The sequence below is a fragment of the Magallana gigas genome, chromosome 5 (genome assembly GCF_963853765.1).
Source record: "Magallana gigas chromosome 5, xbMagGiga1.1, whole genome shotgun sequence".
Lineage (NCBI taxonomy): Eukaryota > Metazoa > Mollusca > Bivalvia > Ostreida > Ostreidae > Magallana > Magallana gigas.
In genome coordinates, this window is record NC_088857.1 from 27,914,082 (window position 1) to 27,934,931 (window position 20,850).

The window sequence follows — 20,850 nt, forward strand, 5'->3', positions numbered from 1 at the left end:
GTAAACATTTCCCATTATAAATCTCCGTAAAAAAATTGTTTTTGTTCCTGTGAAATTTTATGAGTGAAAATTGTTCAATGAAGATATCTTGGATATATTCCCTTTCATCAATTGAAAGTGAATTGAAGTGTCAGTGAGTTCCGAATGAAATCTGATAAATGTTTCACGCAGTTCTCGCACGCTTTGCCCGAAACGATTTACACGCTTTGCCCGAAACGCTAAACGGTTTACACGAAACGCTTCACAATCACACGAAACGCTAAACGGTTTACACGAAACGTTTCTCGCAAGTAAGTCGCACGTTTTTTGGTGTAGTAGTAAGTTTCAGGGTCTGTAAATTTTGTCATCACGCAACAATTCTAAACTTGCACATAGTTTTCAAAAATTTAGAAATATTTTTAAATAAAGAAGTTATCTTAGAGAAAAGGTTATGTGTTTTGTAGGCGGGTTCGGTTTTTAAATCAAAGTACTGATGTACTGACGAGAGTTGATTTTATCGAATATTATTTATTTTAAAATCAACGATATGCTAGTTTGCTTGGCAAGTAGTTTATAATCTTCATTTGAATTATGCACATTTTTATAATATGAATTCTCTGACTGTTCCGACTAGAATTTTGAGAAAACCTCTAATGAATTATGTTGTGTAATATTTTAAAATAGAATTGATTTCATCAAACTATGTTTTGGTATTCCAAATATTTCAAAAATTGTATGGATCCAACCAATAATTAACTCTAGTCTCGTTCAACCAGATGCTTGGCTGTCTCCATTAATCTCCGACAAGTAAGAGATACCAGGTCACATGATAGCTTGATGATGCGACCTCTAAATATAGACTGACTCTCTACTTGCCGGAGATGTAAGGAGACAGCCGATGGTTGAACGAGACTTTATATTGAACTCTGGCGTAGGAATACACACGACTAAAAAAACTTCAAATTGTTCCAACCATTTAAAATCTGACTATTTCCAAGGTATTTTTTAAAAAAGTTTCCTTTAAAAAAATACTTCATTATTTTCAAGAACTAAGTCTTGTCAGCGGCGATGATTTGTGCAAACACAGTTTTAGTTTCGGTATGCTAGAGTAACTGCATAGGAGAGTTTATTAAAATCAACTCCCAAAAACACAATTCCTCACATGATTCATGAGTACATGTAACAATGCTTGCTACCCTCTGAAAATTTAACTCGCCATTAAACATCTCATTTTTTAAAGAATGTTTGAAACGATTACATAAACTGTGTTCGACAGATAGTTTTCCTAAAACATTTTCTTTCTTTCTTTTTCAAAACACGTTTTATATACAGGCTTTCAAACACAACACATTTTTATAACAAAAGCAGAACTGAAAGTTTAGTCATTATAAATTATTGACACCATATCACATACATTTTCAACTCGCAGCAACAACGGAAGACCTACTCGTGGCTTTGCCACGAGCTCTGCTCTAGTTTTATTTATAATTATGCCTGACTCAATATATATTACACTTCAGTTGATACACTAGCTGTGCTATGCTGACTGTAATTCTGCTGCTCTATAAACATCTATAAACATCTAATCCTAATGCATGTTGACAGGTTCTGATAACAAACCAATTAAACTGTGTTTAAAACAAGCAGTGTTGGTCATTTTATTATGGTGGCTGCATCAAATTCCCCAGGGCCCTGAACTTGGGGCTTCGACCAAGAATCGACTCGAAATCCCAGCAGTTTTGTTTCAAGTGTAGACTGCGCTGTCATTTCCATATTGCGATGCAAGCAGAAATTTCTGAATAACTGTATATTTTTTGAATTTTTTTTCTAGGTAAATAGACTATTTTAATATAAGAATATTGAAGATTTGATGCATCAGATATTTCTAACAGTCTGATACCGTAACGTCATTAGAATGTTGTAACTTTGATAACCTGGTTAATTTTGGGAGTTCATAAATGCCTAAAATATTTTGTTTTTAATCCAATACATGTATTAGGTGTAAGTAACAATATGTGTCAAATTGTTTTATACTTTTGTGTAAAGTGTACATAACTGAAAAAATACCACTATTTTGAGCCTGGTTTTACCTTCAAAATACACGAAAACCCAGGAGCTTTAAGGGGATTCGCCCCCTGGGTCCTCACCAGGGCTTTGCCTTGGACCCACGGGGGGCCTCAAGGCGGCCCCCATACCCCCTGACTCAATAATTGTATCCACGCCCCCCCCCTAACTACAAATCCTGTATCCGCCCCTGCTATTCTCATATACCATTTGATCTGTATATAGTCCGATTTAAACTTGTGTGCAATCATCATCAGATAGTGTAGATCAAACTAATTTAAATCATGATCCCCGTAGATTCGATGGAATACGAGGTTAAAATTATACTTTGTACATAAAAATAAATACGGTGTCTGTGGATTAAAATGTCTTGTCACCTTATGGACTCCGGTGTGGGTCTCAGATCTTGCTTTGGTTGTATACATTTTCACTCTCTATAACCAGCGAGACCCCATACATGTCGCTGCCATTGGTATGGTCGTACATGTCCTCAGTATCAGACACCCTTTTAGAAACCTGATCCGCTCGTGCGTATACATTCTGATTTACTGGGGTTTCGGACATGTTGTAAAAGTTATCTTCTTGCACTTTCGTTTTCGACCGCTTTTTTCCAAGAATATCATACTCGTTTTGGCTCTCATAATACATGTCTTCCTCTGTTCCCTTGCCTTTTACGACTGAGTATTTATCAACTGAAGACTCCACCTGAACGTTTTCGTCATGTACTTTAGACAGTGAGTTGGTGACTTCAGATGTCGCCCGGTCCTCTTTATGTCGATTTCGTTTCCATCTGTCAAAAATAAGATTTCACTCGTCACAGATTTTTAAAGACAGGATGATGTGAAATGCGACTTCCAGTATAATGACAAAATTTCGGATTTTTAAAAAAAATTGTGCATGTACCTAATTTTTTATGTATTAATTTTACCCTTGTATAATCCCCTTTTCAGCCGAGATAAACGATCACATTGATGGTTCGCATCTTATTAATAATGGTATGGACTATGCACCCCTGCGAATGTGTTCGGAATGTTTTCTTTATCGTTGCTAAGTTTACATCAATATCTATACTTACCTGCATCAACTTTTTGCATTTTCCCCGAGCTGCCTACGATCATGCCTGAATTTTTGAGAACACCCCTGTGGTATCATCTAGTATTTACCCATAATTCACAAGCATACTTCCGTTTCAGTTTTGTTCGGGCATTCGAGAAGAAAAGCCGCGTGTTTTTCTTCGATTAAAATTTCTTAAGCCTGCGGTCTTAAAATGTCTGAAAATTTGCGTAAAATGTAATAGAGAAATGACCGTTTTGGATGACCACGCAGAGTGTTATAGACACAAAGTTTGCAACGAAGCATTTCCATGCGAAGTTTGCAGTAAGTGGTCAGAGGAAAAACGGACGTTGATCAGAAAGATGATCGAGCGAAAGAAATCTGAAGCGGGGAGAAAGTCAGCTACATTGCCAAATCCAGAAGTTCCCTCTGTGGGGAATAGTGGCAATCGTTCTGATAGTCAAGTTTCCTCTGCGGGAAACGTAGCTGCATCAGAAATTCTTTCTCCGACAGAAATGAGTCAAAATGGCGGCGACTTGACGCAGGGTTCAGTCCCACCTCAAGTAGGTAATTTTCCGCCTTTCGTGTTGGGGAATTTCGAAGCCCAATGGCAGCAATATCAAGAGAATTGCATGAAAAGGTTGATTGACGCTAGAATTAAAGAGTTGGTCCAGGAATCGAATAAACAACCGACTATTGCTATTACGTCTGATGTTCGTTCAGACAGGGCGTGTAACAGGTTCGATAGATTTCGACCGTCAGATGATCAACGCTCCAGAGAATCGGATGACGATGATCTGGTAAGCCACAGAGGTGAAACTGATCAAGTCTTAAGCAATTCACTTGATGATGTTATTGATGTTCACGAGGATAATCGTTCAGAGTTTGATAACTCTGTCTTAGGTTCAGTACATACGCATGACACAGACTCTAATGGTTCATGCATGGTAGACTGGAAAATTTTTGTTAAAAAGTGTCTACAGAACTGAACATCAACTCAGTTGATGCCTCTGAAACTCAGAGCCGAGGACAGCAGTTTTACAACAGGGAGAAAAGGAAACAAAAATTCTTACCGTTTCCGCAACCCTATGTTGCATTCACGCAACAATGAGTTATGGAAGATAGATCAAGGATCTCGACTTCTTCTAAGAGAGTTGACATATGCCTCTCTAATTACGTCCTACGTTGATAACGTCGTATCTGATGAGGACAAAATAGAGGCCCTACAAGCACTCATGCAGGTGTTCAAGTCAATGGCTGATGTTACTTCCCGCATGTTAGTGGGTGCAGTTGCAGCCCGCAGAGCCATTCACATTGAGGATTTGGCTTTTAAAAACAAAGCAACTGAAAACAAACTCCTTGTACAGACAACTCTGAATCCTAAGCTCTTTTGTGGGAAGTATTTTGATATTCTTCACGCAAGTGCAGAAAGTATGCGCGATGCTAAAGAAACGCAGCACCTGAGGGGTTCAAAGCAGAGAGATGGTTCAGCCCTCAGTTCTGCAAGGAAAAGAAAGAGAGATGATTCAGTGGGCACCTCGGAACCGAAAGAACAGCAGTCATCCTTTGCAAAGAAGGGAAAGTTTGCTTCAGAAAAGAATCAAAAGACTACTATAGGAAGAGGACGAAATTTCAATTCAAGAGGTTCCTTCAGAGGTCAAACTCGTGGTTCTGCACAAGATCGTTTGGGGTTTCGTCCCCCAAAGTAATTTTGACGGATCAATTAGAGACTCGACTCGAGTTGCAGAAATAAGCCAAAGTAGGCTGTCGGATCATTTCGTACCACAGGGAGTGGATGAAAATTACATCCAACGATTGGATTTTAAAAATAGTCCAGGAAGGACTCAAACTTGTGTTCATAAAACACCCTCCAAATACAGGAGTAAGAATAACATATGTACAAGATGTCGTCAAAAGACAATGTATTTAAGAAGAAATAGAAAGTTTATTAGAAAAGCATGCCATAGAGATTGTTCCCAAGATCCAGGAAGGTCAGGGGTTTTACAGCACCTTTTTTGTTGTTCCAAAACGAGACGGAGGTTACCGTCCGATTCTCAATTTGAAACCGTTAAATATATTTCTCCAAAATCAACATTTCAAGATGGAATCTCTAAGGTCAATAATACAGGCTCTGAATGTAGGAGACTGGGTGGCATCAATATATCTAAAGGATGCATATCTACATGTTCCAATTTATCCAGAAGACAGGAAATACCTCATATTTTGCATAGACAATATCCATTATCAATTCAGGTCAATGCCCTTCGGTCTAGCAACAGCCCCAAGAGTGTTTACGAAATTAATGGGGGCAATAGGTGCACATCTAAGAAGTCAACAGATTTCCATTTATATGTACCTGGACGATTGGCTTCTCAAAAATGCAGATCGAATGACATTATTTCATCAACTAAGGAGAACTTTGTTTCTGCTGATGGACTTGGGCCTGGTAATAAATCAATCCAAGTCAATTTTGCAGCCAACGCAACAGATAACTTATCTTGGAGCACTATTCAACCTCCAACAGGATATGGTCTACCCCAGTTTGGACCGTTTTCTCAGTCTGCGTGGGGCAATTTCTACAATGATTATGGAATTTTTTATCCCAGCACGTACATTCCTCAGAGTCCTTGGTTTAATGGCAGCCTGTATAGATTTGGTACCTCTTGCCAGACTCAAGATGCGTCCCTTTCAGTTCTGCCTTCTGTCCCAGTGGCGTCCACATGTGGACGAACTGGATCATCTGATTCAAATGGACAGTTTTCTCATCCCACATCTTCTCTGGTGGATAGAGAGAGGGAATGTTCTGGCAGGAACGTCTATTCTGAGCTTCAGAGCAGACCTAACCTTGTGGACGGATGCATCAACGTACGGGTGGGGAGCCCACCTAGAGGATCGCAATGTGTCGGGGAAATGGACGGTAATAGAACAGTCATCACATATAAATCTGTTGGAACTCAGTGCAGTGGAGAATGCACTTCATCACTTCAGGGACAATGTCAAACACAGGCAAGTCTTGCTGAGGACAGACAATTCAACAGTAGTGTCTTACATCAATCGCCAAGGGGGGACAAAGTCTGCAGCCCTATGCGTGATGACATGGAGGATTCTGCATTGGTGTCACCTTCTCGGGATACAGCTCAAAGCAGCTCACATTCCAGGGGAAAAGAATGTAATAGCGGATCAGTTGTCCAGAGGGCGACAAATTCCCAAGATGACAGAATGGAGTCTCAACCAAGAAATAGTTCAGCAGATTTTTCGAGTTTTTCCCACTCCAAACATAGATTTATTCGCAACAAGGGAAAACCGGAAACTAGCAGTGTTTTGTTCTCCGTTTCTAGACCCATTGGCTTGGGAATGCGATGCGCTAGCTGTAGATTGGACAGGAATGTTTGCATATGCATTTCCGCCTCCCATATTAATTCCGAAAGTACTCAGGAAAGTGGAACAGGAGTCGTGTGTTCTTCTCCTCATCGATCCGTTTTCACCAAGACAGTCATGGTTTCCAGACCTACTACATCTATTGGTCGACATTCCAAGGGAACTTCCAATAATAAGAGACATGTTGACTCAAAGAAGAGGGCAGTTCATTCATCCAAGTCCAGAAAGTCTGCATCTGGCGGTTTGGAAAATTTCAAACAACAAAGAACAGAGAATAGATTTTCTGAGAAAGCTAAGTCATTTATCTTCAACTCCCGAAGACAGTCAACAAGAAAAATATATGATGCTAGAATACGAATCTACAAGGAATGGTGTGCCAAGAACCAAAAGGATTCAGTTGAGGCCACTGTAGCTGATTTAGCAGACTTCTTCATCTATTTGCATGAAGAACGTAATTGTAAGCCAAATATTTTAATGGGTTATAGGTCAGCGATAGCATCTATGCATAAGGGTTGGAGCAATAGTTCTGTCAGTAACAACACTGATCTGTCAAAGTTAATAAAAGGAATATACAATTCTGAACCTAATGTACGACCATTACTTCCAAATTGGGATTTGCCGACTGTTCTTTGGAAGTTGTGTGACTCCCCATCTGAACCGATGAATTCATGCGATATGAAGTACCTTACATGGAAGACAGTGTTCCTTGTGGCTCTGGCAACAGCATCAAGAGTAAGCGAAATTCAAGCTCTTTCAATTGGAGAGTCACATTTACGTCTTGAGCAGAATGGAATATGTTTATTACCAAATATACAGTTTTTAGCCAAAACTCAGAGATTAGGAAAGCCATGGAAACCAATATTCATACCAGAGTTTAATAGCTTTGCAACAGACAGTAGAGACTTGCTTTTGTGTCCTTGTAGAGCACTTAAAATGTACCTAAAAAGGACAGAGTCTTCTCGTGGTGATGAAAAGTGTTTATTCTTGACTTACAAATCGGACTCGCAAAAACCAGCATCCAAGGATTGTGTCACTAGTAAAGTTTGTGTATAAACATAACAGTGAGACCTTATCTCATGTGCGTGCACATGATACAAGACGATTGGCAACTTCATGGGCCCTTTTCAATGGTGCAACTCTAGAAGAAATTCTACAGACAGCTCATTGGGCAACAGAAAACACCTTTACTTCATTCTATATGAGAGATGTTCCTCAAGGAGAAGCTCGCTTTGCCAAGTCATCAGTTCTTGATACATCGAGATGGGCAAAAGAAAAAGAACAAAAATAGAATATCTTTTTGGGTGAGTGTATTCTTTATTTTACTATTATATGATAGTGATTGTAATCTCCCGCCCAATATTTCTGCTACAAATTCTGCAAAAAGTTGATGCAGGTAATTATAAATATTGATGTAAACTGGAGGTTTTTAAAGGTAAAACCCCTGTTTACGAGATATCTATACTTACCTGCATGACCCACCCCTGTTCATTAGGTCCTAGTTGTGTAGGCCCTCACAAAACTGAAACGGAAGTATGCTTGTGCATTATGGGTAAACACTAGATGATACCACAGGGGTGGTCTCAAAAGTTCAGGCATGATCGTAGGCAGCTCGGGGAAAATGCAAAAAGTTGATGCAGGTAAGTATAGATATCTCGTAAACAGGGGTTTTACCTTTAAAAACCTCCAGTATGTAATAAATCCAGAGGTGCTCGAATGAAAGTTCACGAGACTTCACCGAGATTTGTTCAGTTCCTGTGAAATTTCGAGCGGAAGTATAAGTGTTCGGATAATATTCTCAAAATATGTAAGTACTGGTCAATTTTCATATCAAGTCATACTTTGATGTATGTTAAAACATCAAAATCTTTTAAGATGTATGTCTTATTTCACCATCAAGCGGTTATTCAAATTAAACGATGTTATTCAGAACAGAGTTATCGTTCGTGTTCAACCACGTGTAGAGTGGTTGAAAATATGAACATTGGGTTGCTAAATAAAATCATAGTCATGTTTGTTGCTTGTGGTGTGCAATACCATGTTTTTAAATAAAACAATAGGTGAATGTTTTGCATAAAAACTTAGTATATCGAGCCATTTTCAAGGAACATTCTACATAAAATAGTATAATCTTTTTCAGTATAGATGTTATTACTAGGTCAGGCGCGGATCGAAAATTAATTCCTAGTGGAGAATATCTACTACGCATGTTCATTGTTTCCACAGCAGAAAAAAAACTATTTTTTGTATTGTTACCTTTGTTTCTAGAACACGTTTTATCCACCAATTAATGAAGATAAAGTTTAAAATCAATATACGTCTAGAATTTATATTTGACAACAAGTACCTAGATTCTATAAAATAGACAATAAACACGAGGCACGATTTTTACTGCGAAACTGAAAGGGTCAAATAAAACCACGTGGTCTAAAATTTAAATGACAATAACATTCGCAGGGGTGTATGGGTACACAGTTTACATTCAGTCCCGTAGACTTCGCTCCGCCCAATATTTGAAAGTCTTTAAAATACACGAGCGCGATTAGGTACAATTTTCTACTTCAGCTGGCCAATGTAATTTGTCGAAATCTTATGTGTAAAAGAAGAAAATACCTCAATGCGCTCATATTTAACATAATAAAACTTAAGATTAATCGTGTTCGCACCGGGTAAACGACATCAGTTTATAATGGGGAAGGCCAAGTGGACTTTTGCACTTTTCAAAAAGTTACATGTCTGTACTACGCGTATCACATGACATCCTTATCGATAAACGTGTTCGATGTGACTAGTATATATGCCATTATTCTTAATTTATTCGAATGAATTATTTGTATGTTGTATTTTCGACGGATGTTAGTTTTCCCTAAACTGGTGAGATTTTAGCAATAAACAATGTCACGTGATATGTCACGTACATGTATTGTGTAAACAAGTCTTGTCCGATCTGGCCCGCCTATTTTCTTCATTTGTATTCATTACAGGGACAAGGTCACACAAAAAAACCCGAAAATCACTGTTTGACGGTCTACAAAATTATCGATAATGTGTCAATTATTCAAATATAAAGCAATCAAAGTTATTAACACTAATCAACATATGTCACTTTTTATTACTAGTCTTTCTTTTGTAAAATTATCAAAATCATTGTTAATTTTTCTGCCATTAAACGTATAAAAAGGGCCGTTTAAAACATTTGTTTAGAGATATCACCCTTTTAAAGAAATGTAATAAACTGCTACCTATGTATTAGATTTACATGTACCTTGTGTAAAGAAGCAGCACGATGAAGACGGCTGCGCTGGCCAGCACCCCTCCCACAACGCCCCCGACTATCACAGCGGTATGGTTCTGACCTGTAACACAAAGAAAAGACATTTATACCAAAAACAATAAACAGCACAATTAGATTTCAACGAATCAAAAAATAAAACAAAACCAGAAATGAAATAATAGAACAGCCCTGAAATAGTCTTTTTTTAAGGACATTTCCAGAGCTAGTTACAGCTATAATTACTAGGAAATAGTTGATTTTGAGAATAATAAACACATTAATATCTCAACAAGTCTCCTATCACGGCGGTAGATTTTCCACCACAAGTTTTAATGAAGTCTCTATACAATTTTAAAAAAAAATCACTTTCTATCACAGTTGTTGAAGGATCAGACCCTACCATTGATTACCGCCCGTTACATGCATAAATGAATACGTGAAAAATTCTGATTACATGTAGCAAATACTATGTTAAAAGGGTACTAAACCAAAAAAACCTATATTCTTACTGCCTTACCGTTTGGATCTTCGTTTGTGCTGTCTGGCAGATTGGTTTTACTATTCCTTTCCATTCCATTGGGCAACTGAAATAGTTACTTTCATGTAACCTTAGATATTGGATTCAAAATAAACGCAATACACATTAAAACTGAATTATGGATAGATTACCATGTAATTTAAACTACATATACACAATATCAATATACAGTCAAACATAACACACATTCAGAGCTGAAAAAAAACAGTGAGGTTTTTCTTCTAATATTTGGTTAATGGAAAATGGAAATTGTGTAAAATTATTTTTTTTTCGACAACAATCGGATGCTAATATGCATGTCTAATTGAAAACATATTCTTAAATTTTTTCGACTCCCAGACTAAAAAAATGTTTCAAAATGCGTTGCTTGAGTTGGTCAACATTGATATTTGCCGGTAGTTGAGAACGATGACACTACAACCTTGCAGAAGATTCTCGATTTTTTTGTAGAATGAACCCTTTGAAACCATCTTCGCTAGCCAAGTATAAGGGTTTCCAGTCCACTCCGCTCCACATTTATGGGGAACGGAATGGACCGAAAACCCTTGACTAGCGAAGATGTTTGAAACCAGTATAAACATTATAGCTGACTGATTTTCAGGGTAAATTTTCATTCAGCCGTCCTGTAAGCTACCTTAAGTAATATTTTGTTAAGATATCGTGAATATTTATGCAATCTAATAAAAGTTTCTTAAATATGTTTTTAAGCTTTTTATTTTAAAAAAATGCTGCTGTTCTAAATTTGCCAAGGTTGCGTAGTTTGTTTTTGTAGCTTTTTATGGGAAGGCTGTAGAAGTTATGTACGACTCACCACACAGACGCTGTATCTAGCAGTCGAGCAGTTCAAATCTGTTTGTCGCAAATCCGAACTGGTGTTAAAATACTCGCATTTCTCTAATGTATCAGGCCTAATGGAATACCCTATGAAAGAAACAAATCAATTTTTTTCCAGGACGATTTTGAGTAAACGTCCTAAGAAACAAATGTAGTCATGCTCTATAGAATTACATTTTTCGGGAGTGGAGTGTATTTTTACCTTGGTCCATTGTTTGAAATGACTGTCTCCTGATCCCAAGCCAAAAAACATAATCACTTGGAAATCGTTTTCGAATTTCCCCACAATTACTCATAACATCTTTTAAATTTGCTCTTCCATCCAAATAGCCATTTCCTTTGTCGCACTGATCATAAGAAATGTTCCAGTTATAGGCACCATTGCCTGTAGTAATAACACACAATATGAAATCATAAATTACACAAACTAATAATTCATAAATTACACAAACTAATAAACCTCATAGCACACGATTGTATTTAATTTATAAATATGTACTTACTAACGTTTTGAGAACAGAAAGGCTTTAATGTCTTTGAACAACTTTCGTTCATATACCGTTTGTTGGCAGTACATTCTACCTTGATGCAACGATAGCTGGGCACTCCTGTATTTCAAAAAAAGAAAGGAAAGAGAGTAATGATCATCCAAAAGAAGATGTGATTCGGCTGTCATAAACAATTAAGTACAAAGAGATCATACGATATAAGATATCTGTCAAAATATATAAAGATTGGTTTTCTCCCAATACCCCTATACTCCAACCAATAATATAGGCTATATCAGTCAGCAGTTATGCTTTAGAGGTGCTTTTAAAAAACAAAAGAAATACAAGTTATTTTCAAAATCAAAGGAAATATGATAATCTATTTTGAAATGATGACTGTGCTTTTTCAGTTATAAATATCGTCTAATTGATGAGTTGGAAATATATGTTCCTTGTAACTACTAGTACTACACAAGTTGTTTATTATTAAATGGTATATATATATATATATCATTTGTATAAATTACCATGTTTTTGGGGATGATATTTTTAGTGATAAGTTTCCAAAAACTAAATGGTGTCTGTGGTGTTGTCTTACCGTCAATGAAGAATCAGCTTCCATTCTACCAACTATTACTTCCATCAAGAATTTTATTAACAAATATTACTTAGTTTTAGTACCGTCTTATCTCCACCATCATTAAAAGAGTACCAAATATCATCTCGAAGCTCTGCTCTGGGAATTGTTTGTGACAAACACTTATGTAGCATAATGTATAACATACGATTGTTAAATCTTTAAATCTTATTATCTAACTTGTTATACCACGGGAAGTTCGTAAAAGTTGTGATCTCCGAAATATGCGTAAGATGATTTCCCCAATATAACGTAAGATCGTCAATAAATATTCTCATTGAATCCGGGAAACTGATGAGGGTACGTGTATAGAAGCCATTTAACGATGGAAAACAATGTTTCTGTCGCGGACATTGAACATCTGGAAAGATTATGGCATCAGGAATTTACCAGACATCTTTTCCCGAGTCTGGTGCATTTATTTTTGTGCCTGGTTGCTGGAGTGAGCGGAAACATTTTTGTGTTTGTTGTTTATCAGGTTAAACTTAAAACGACCGAAAACAGGTTATTCATACCCTATCTAGCAGGCGTAGACTTTTCAGCGTGTGTGGTAACAACAGTTTTCTTCATTTTGGACGTTACGCATTACGTTAACTTTCCATCGCAAGTACTGTGCAAAGTGTTTTACTTTTTCACTTATTTTGTCGTTGCGGCGTCATTGCTGTTACAGTTGGCCATTGCTCTAAGCAGATACATTAAGATATGCCATTCGAAGAGGAACTTTAATTTTCAACGATTTGAAAAGATGGCGATTATTGGCATTTTTCTCGGGTCCGCAATATTTGCAACACCCTCAGTGTTTTTTGCTGATGTTAAAGAATTTGACGTCACGTTTAATCAATATAACGTCACAGGGCGTACATGCAAATCACTGGCCGGAAACCATCCAATTCAAGAAATTGTGCGCATGATCGTGATTTCAACTATCGTAATAGGCATAATTATTTCTTGTTGTGTCATGTATGCCAAAGTTGGAATTGTCATATATAAAACGTTTCCAGGAAAACAGCAACGGATTGAAAATAACAAAAGACAATGCATTGATCTTGATTTTGGTTCCATTGAGTCTCATAATTTCAATTTGAATGGAAATTCACGAAAAATTTCAACAAGCATTCTCAGTATTCATACTAGTGATACGATGGTGACAAATGCTGAGCGGAAGTTACGTCACCATCATAAGAGACGGATGAACTTTAGTGTTATGTTCATCTTGATGTTTATTGTTTACATCGTGGCCTGGATTCCTTACATCACTATTATGATTTTCTCGGTCTTCCATGACAATCTTTGGACTAGGAAATCATTTCATGGAGTTGACATAAATATTTACATGATAGCAAGAAATGCCTTCATTACGGCATATTGTGCAAATCCAATTATCTACACTTTCTTTGATTCAAAATTCAGGTTAGTCGTGCAAAAATCAATGTGCAAGTCCCGCTGTTTTTAAAAAATACGAGGCAAGGAAAAAACCTGTTTATGAAGTTGTAATTTTAACATACTGGTGCATCGCCGCGTATACCGTCTGAATGGGGTCCATTGACTTTTGTATAGGCTAGCGATCTTCATGACCGGACTATACAGGATCTGATTTTACATGTAATCATAATCATTAAGATTGGTGATGAAAGTGAACTCGTGGGAAGCTAGGTTATGTACATTATATCAAGTTACATGTATCTATAAGTAATTCAATATACAATGTATAATAAACTCTGTTATTAATTCATTTATATAGAGATCTTCAGCTAAGATGTGTGTCTGTCTGTATTCTTAGTACTTTTCATCGTGTATGAGAAAGGGAAGGGGGGTGTCGATTCAAGCCTCTTTACAGAATATTTTGAAAGTAGGTGAGTCCAAATCATGTAAGATATACGTATATGGTGTGTAATAAAGAAAAGAAAAAAAACAATTTTCCAAAATATAACTAAAAAGATCTAAATTTTGAATAAAAAATATAGAAAACATCAATCTCATCAAATGAAGTAATTTTAACAATGAAATGCTTTCTTTGGTGATTCATCGCTGCCTTCATATCACGCATGAATAATCAAATAAAGCATTTTTTTTGTTTATATTTACATCTCTCTTTTAACAAATTAATAAATTGATGGTTAAAAGTAAGTTAAATTAACTAAATTACTGTTAATGTACATCAGTGAGTTAGTTATAAAAAAAAAACCCAGCCAAATCGTCTACTATGGGAGTTTGAGTCTGACATCATCATGATTATTTCGTGCACTCCGTGATTTTTCTCAGGTCGCTGTAGATTTCGACCAATCGATAATATAAACGGGGCGTGTAGATTTCAGCCTGGCTGTTTCTATAGAGCTATGAATTAAGGTTTACCGCGTACGTTTACTGAGGGGCGAAAAAATTCCACTCATGGGAACAAAAAACTACTTATTGTGCATTATAACCCTACTATTGTGGCGCTAATTTTCACTTTCAAATATCAAAGACCTACTTTTTTTGCTTATGACCTCTGAATGATTATCGCAAAATTTGTCCAAATTGTCCACCCTTTCCTTTATTTTGTAATTGTTAGAAATAATAAAACAATTTGTTGGATAAAAAATGCTAATATACGAATAGCTTCACTAATTTCATACTTTAATTTAGTCCGAATTCCCCCTATCTTCAAAAAATTCTCGGTAGATTAAATACATTGAAATACCTGGGACCATAGAAGATTTATAGACGCTCAGTGCGTCGACGTCCCCGCCATCTTTGCTACCACATGCACGCGGAGGTTCCTTTGTGTTGCACTTGTAGTCACATTTGGCGACAGAAGTCAAGTTCAGAGATGTAATGTCTTTTAGACCTTGTAGACAATAGCACTCCTCCTGCTAAAAAAAAGATATCAACCAATTCTACTATCAGGTTATTATCATTTTTTTCCTTAATATGCCATGTCTATTGCGCTTTTTTTTTATTATAATACATTGAATACTGGGTATACAATACAATATACAATCTATATTTGGTGTGTTGTTTACCAAAGTATAGACCTTTAACGTAGACAATAATGGTTGTAATGGTTGCCTTATCTATTTTATTCTAGAAAATGTAAGATGGCTAGCTTATATTTAATCATTTGTCAAAATTGCCTAAATGGATTAAAATGAAAAAAAGTAGCTGAATATAGGGGTTGAACGAAACATGTTAAAGATATTCACGAATTTCAATACGCATAAAAAATGATTTGTTTGGATATTAACTGCAATTGCATGCATATCACTGGTTATATACCAGACTTCTAACTTAGGTACACATTCTTTTTTTTACAGTTTGGAATGTCAACATTTTCAAATAAACCACACTTTAACCACGCAACAATATTAGCATTTAAGTTTGAAGCATGTTTCCAGGTACAATATTGACATTTACCAAGTATTATTCCCTCTATTTCTTACGAAAACTTATGTACACGTCCTGTTCATCGATTGGCTGAAACTGAGAAGAAATTGACAGGGCTGAAATTGACACGCCCTGTTTATCGATTGGTACAGCGACCTACGAAATATATGATGATGCCAGACTCAACGTCTCACAGGAGACGATTTGGCTGTTTCTTTTAGCTAACGTACTTATGTACGTTAACAGTAATTTAGTGAATTTTACTTACTTTTCATAATCAGTTTATTAATTTCTTAAAAGAAAAATGTTAATATAAGCAATAAAATACTTTCTTTGATGATTCATGCGGGTTATGAAGGTAGCGATCATTGCAGAAAAAATTACATATACCGCTAACGCGGGTTATGTATTTTTTCTGCAATGTCGCTACCTTCATATCCCTAATGAATCACCAAAGAAAGTATTTTATGATACAAAGTTACCTTAATGGCAAAATAGCTGGAGTTGTATTCATTCCAACAAACTTCCTGGCATCGTGCTGGTGTCAAGGCCGATGTGAATAGAATGGAGCTGGAGAGCATTGCTTGGATGGAGCTTCTGTCATAGCAACCTGGATTACGTTCAATACAATCGCATTAATTAACTACGAAAAGAATAGAACTGGGGTTTCATCAATATTCGTTGAATACCAATTTTCGAGGATTTCGTTTTTAAGTTGATCCATGAAATTAAATGTTCATTGAAATGCAATTTCTATTAACATTTTGTATTAATGGGGTCATTGGCCACGAATTTACATATCCTTGAAACTGTGATTTTCACTTTATCCACGAAAATTGATACCCTTGAATATTAATGAAACCACAGTAACCACTGAAATTATACTAAATATCAGTATTTCCAACCTTCGATGTGAATCAATTCGGAAATCCTCTGGACGTCTCCGATCCAGAAGTTGCGCCCTGGCTCGAAGTTTTTGAGTGTCTCTTCCAAATAGAACGAGAAATCATTCGTGTTAAGGAGTCTTCCGCCTTTCTCTGCACACAGTCTCTGTCCCTCTATCCACGACCCAACTTCTAAGGGTACAAATAGTCGGTTGGCGTTTGCTTAAGTGGAAAAATTATAATTAAAAAAGGCTGTGATTTATATTGCGGAACAATTAATATTTAAAAGGGTCTAAATTTTAACAGATTCTGTGGATACTTGTTCCCATAACTCAAAACATTCCATCTTAAACGAATTGTTGGAATGTCTCTCTTTTTCATAAACGTAAATCCCCCCAAAAATTAAGTCCAATATAAAAATGTAATATCTAAATTCCTAAGAACTGCCACCTAAATTCCATAGAATTTTTCTCCCAAGTTAGTTTTGATTTTGTAAACTTTGAATTTACAATAAATAATAATTTACAGATGTGTTTCTACTAAATATGTTTTAGGACGCCCGATCCTTTTGTCTCCATATGGCCTCTCGATCACGACTTGTTAAACGTATACTGCATGTACAGTGAGCGGACGTAGAAAGCCTTCTGAATGGAAGGTTTACCCTAAGTCATTACCAAATCAACGGCAAGAACCTATCAATTAGGATAATCATCACGACTGTTTTGATCGTGACATGCATCGACTGTAGTTTCCAGTGAATATATCAAGATTTAGAACCACATCATGAGATGCGTTTTGTTCTGTAAATTATGCAAATAACTGCAGCTGAAATTTATTTGTTACAGTAACCCAATTGTGATTGCATCATCTAATTGCATGTGCAATGTTATCTAGCAAGGAACTTACAAGGGAGCTGCTTTGATCAGACTTAGGTCAAACTGACGTACATTGAAGCTACCACTTGACCAGACTTACGGTCGTGTATCGGCACGTTTTGACCATTATGATAGGTAGAAGTGCAGTGACCTTCAACCGTTTTTAAGTATCTTGTGTGGTCGTACATGTACAGTATCTTTTGTAAAAATAACGGTACTGTATGAGTACGAATTGCAGTTGGCTTGGAACAAAAGAATGAATAAAATGATTTAGAAAAATCCAAGTTATTTTCAAAAGCCTACAGAAATAAAGAGAAATTAATTGAAAGGTCCTTAACTTTAAACGTTAACCTACTTTGATTAAACTATACTTACATTACTAGTAATAAAACAATTGCTTTGAGTGTAGATAAAGTGACTAATAAGGAACCTGAACTTCCTTATATATATATATTTACATTTTCCAGTGCCGTTGCCTGTGATTACACTACGTATCGATTTTGTACTATAAAACCCATAACATCAAATTGGGGCGCCAGCGGGGTTTGCTTATTCATATTTAAATATTTAATCGTACAATGGCTTAAAATTATATAAATATAAGTAATAAGGAATCATTCTTTGAATATTATGAGGTGATAATTTCGGTCGGGGCGTGATCAAATCCATCGTAAAGCCCTTCGGGCTTTATTGGATTTTGTTATACTTTCATATTAAATACCGAAATCTGATTAGTTAAGTCGCAGTTAATAATATTTACTATTACCCTCAGCGTTAGCAACGCACTTAGCAACGGGTAACATTAAAAAATGTTACATGCGCGAAAATTATGCGCGTATGGTTCGCTGTAGAATTCACGTTATTCCTATATAAAAGCAGTAAAATTTTCTTAAAATTAAGACATTCAGTATAACAAAATAAATAGTGCCTGTTTGGGAGGATAACAGTTGAAATTGACACCCCGAGAAAACCATTGTCAACCGCTTCGCGTCGGTTGACAATGGTTTTCTCGGGGTGTCAATTTCAACTGTTACCCTCCCAAACAGGCACTATTTATATAATAGTACATTTTGTCCAGAATTTTTTGCGGTATGACCTAATTTTTTTTACCAATTGCCAAACAAACACGAGAAAGTGTGATTTGAAAGAAGATAATAGAGTCCCTACTGGCGTTACAAAAACAATGAAACCATGAAAAAATTGGACGGTTCACATTCACATTTATACCGTCGTTATCGCAACAGTTTAATACAAGTCAAAACATTGCCTCCGGCTTACCTGTAGACGGTACACTAAATGGACATTGACTGACGAACCAAAGGAAGAAGTATAAAATAGAAATAAATTCTCACCTGCAAGTATAAAACAGAAAGAAAACACAATCACAAAGTTCAGTTTAGCTGCCATCAATGTTTTAAGTGGTTTTCTTCTTCATCATGTTCTGTAGCCCAATACTCTGTCATCGTCTGCGTCAGAGTGGGGCATTTCCTGATGGGAAACAAAACAATCCCTCAAACCCCCTCAAACTCTACACTTACATAGACAGAGACAAATTTAGAAAAGCACTTACCGGTACAGTTTTTCATTTTTCAGGATGTCACAAGACAATGAGTAAACAGTTAGACATGATTTCGACCGTTTGGTTGTACAGGTAGGAATAAGTAAGGACACCTGTGGGTGCGTCTGCCGTCCGCTGATTGTTTATGAAAATATATTTATTAATAATATACAACTCTTTATAAAATTGACCGTTCTTCGGTGTAACAAGTGGATCGGCAATAACGATAAAATGGCGTACTTTTATTCAGTTTATATGGATATGAATGATAGATCCAGAGAGATTTGAAGATACAAACAGTAAAATGTTTCCTTTTGTGGATCATGGGATATGAAGATTTATTAATTAATGCAGAAGAAATACACACATCTGATGTAGCGTAATTGTTGTTCATATCCGCATGAACCAACGATGCAAAGATATCAATTTATTTTTTATTAAGTTAAGAAATAGTGGACTTTTTTCATTGGAAATAAATGTATTACCGGTACTCGATAAATTTTGTAAAGATTAATCCCAATGAAAAAAAAAACAATACGACTGCACAATTCATTATATTGTAAAATAGGAATTATGTACTGAAATGACAGAAACATTTTTGTTGGATTGACTTTTGCTCTTGACAATGAATAAAACATTATATAAAAAGATTATTGAATTTTTTAGGGGGGTGGGGGGGGGGAAGCATCATATACAAGCTCTAATACGTAGTAGCCTGCCAATTTTATTATCATCATATGTCTCAACGTATCAAAGATTTTTAAAAGATGAAAAATGAATGATTAAAAGCGAAAAATAATTCAACGTGCCCTACTTTTGATTAAAAATTATGATACCGTAGTAAGACACACCAACTATAACAAAGTTTGATGATCATTAGCCCAATACTATCAATGTTTCAGATTTGACTATAAATAATTCTAAAATACCAATGATAGGTCACTGTGAACTTAATTTGAGGATATGAAGATGGGGATGCTTGCACAGAACTATGATCGCAATTTGCAGCATTGAAGCTACATGTATAGTCTATGTGAAAAATTCTCAGGCGGACAAACAGACAAAGGACAAAAAGTGGCCAGAAAATCTCATTTGAACTGAAGTTAACAAGAGAAAGCACGTTGGAAAGCAATATTAGGGCCGTTCGTCGCATCCCATATATGAAGACTTGGCTATTTCTTAAGTCTTACGAATAGACTTGTCGTAAATAATAAAAAATGACGTGATTTTTGGGTAAACTATGTATGGACTATCGGAAAGAGATGACGGCACGATACTGTGAACTAGTTTCATTTCATGTCGTTGAATAATAAACATTTTAACAGAATGTTCAATTCAGAGTTTTTTACTTTTTAAAAGTGATTGTAACGTCAGTTCACCTTTGCATATTATGTTTTATAGTGTTGACTGGTACTGTCTGGTGGCCTGAATTATGCGTAATATGAAGTACTGATCTGCATTACACTTTCAAAAATATGCATTACACACTAAATGTAAGATATTTGTAAAATAAACTCAGTTTAATTTTATATGCACAATACTAGTATACATAAAGGAAATAATTTGCACCTTATATTGTGAATTGGCTAGGGTATTTCAATTCTCTAGTTTGAATGCACAAATCAATCATTGAATGTTTAATAAGTGTTTGGATGACAAATTTTAGTGAATTTAGGGACGAAAAATAGTCTGAATTTTCACATTCATACAAGTGAAATATTCTCGAGGTAAATTGATTTTCTTATTTAAAACAAGAGGCCCATGGGCCACATCGCTCACCTGAGGAACAATAGGTATGATAAAATCAGCTTAATGGAATTACAATACAAACAATCTAGACAATGTTGTATAATACTTGTAGATCCTGTATTAATAAAAATCCATTTTTTCTTTGGATATTTTCATTATCATTAGCCCCTTTTCCAACA

The 20,850-nt window shown here is 36.0% G+C and overlaps 1 protein-coding gene across 3 annotated transcripts; it reads right to left on the reverse strand.

Annotated features, from left to right (window-relative positions):
• Positions 1 to 1,153: 1,153 nt before the first annotated feature.
• On the reverse strand, positions 1,154 to 19,057 carry LOC105342319 (uncharacterized). Of its 3 annotated transcripts, none has more exons than XM_066084473.1 (11): positions 18,935 to 19,057; positions 18,717 to 18,852; positions 16,511 to 16,711; positions 16,088 to 16,215; positions 14,923 to 15,091; positions 11,621 to 11,725; positions 11,320 to 11,502; positions 11,095 to 11,204; positions 10,263 to 10,329; positions 9,737 to 9,827; positions 1,154 to 2,833 (listed from the first exon to the last, which is right to left on the reverse strand). In XM_066084473.1, exons 2-11 carry the CDS (start codon positions 18,769 to 18,771, stop codon positions 2,443 to 2,445), a joined length of 1,500 nt encoding a protein of 499 aa, XP_065940545.1. In that variant the 5' UTR covers positions 18,772 to 18,852; positions 18,935 to 19,057; the 3' UTR covers positions 1,154 to 2,442. The 3 variants fall into 3 exon arrangements, with proteins under 3 accessions (XP_065940545.1, XP_065940543.1, XP_065940544.1); XM_066084471.1 differs by having other exon boundaries at positions 1,156 to 2,833; positions 14,923 to 15,094; XM_066084472.1 differs by lacking the exon at positions 18,935 to 19,057 and having other exon boundaries at positions 1,156 to 2,833; positions 14,923 to 15,094; positions 18,717 to 18,908.
• Between the last annotated feature and the right edge of the window lie 1,793 nt (positions 19,058 to 20,850).

Excerpts from the sequence above, each read along its gene's own strand:
- LOC105342319 (XM_066084471.1), bottom strand. The coding sequence starts at position 18,771 with ATGGCAGCTAAACTGAACTTTGTGATTGTGTTTTCTTTCTGTTTTATA. Across the intron at positions 16,216-16,510 it reads CGAATTGATTCACATCGAAG|GTTGCTATGACAGAAGCTCC; the intron begins GTTGGAAATACT and ends AACGTAATCCAG. Across the intron at positions 9,828-10,262 it reads CACAAACGAAGATCCAAACG|GTCAGAACCATACCGCTGTG; the intron begins GTAAGGCAGTAA and ends TTTGTGTTACAG.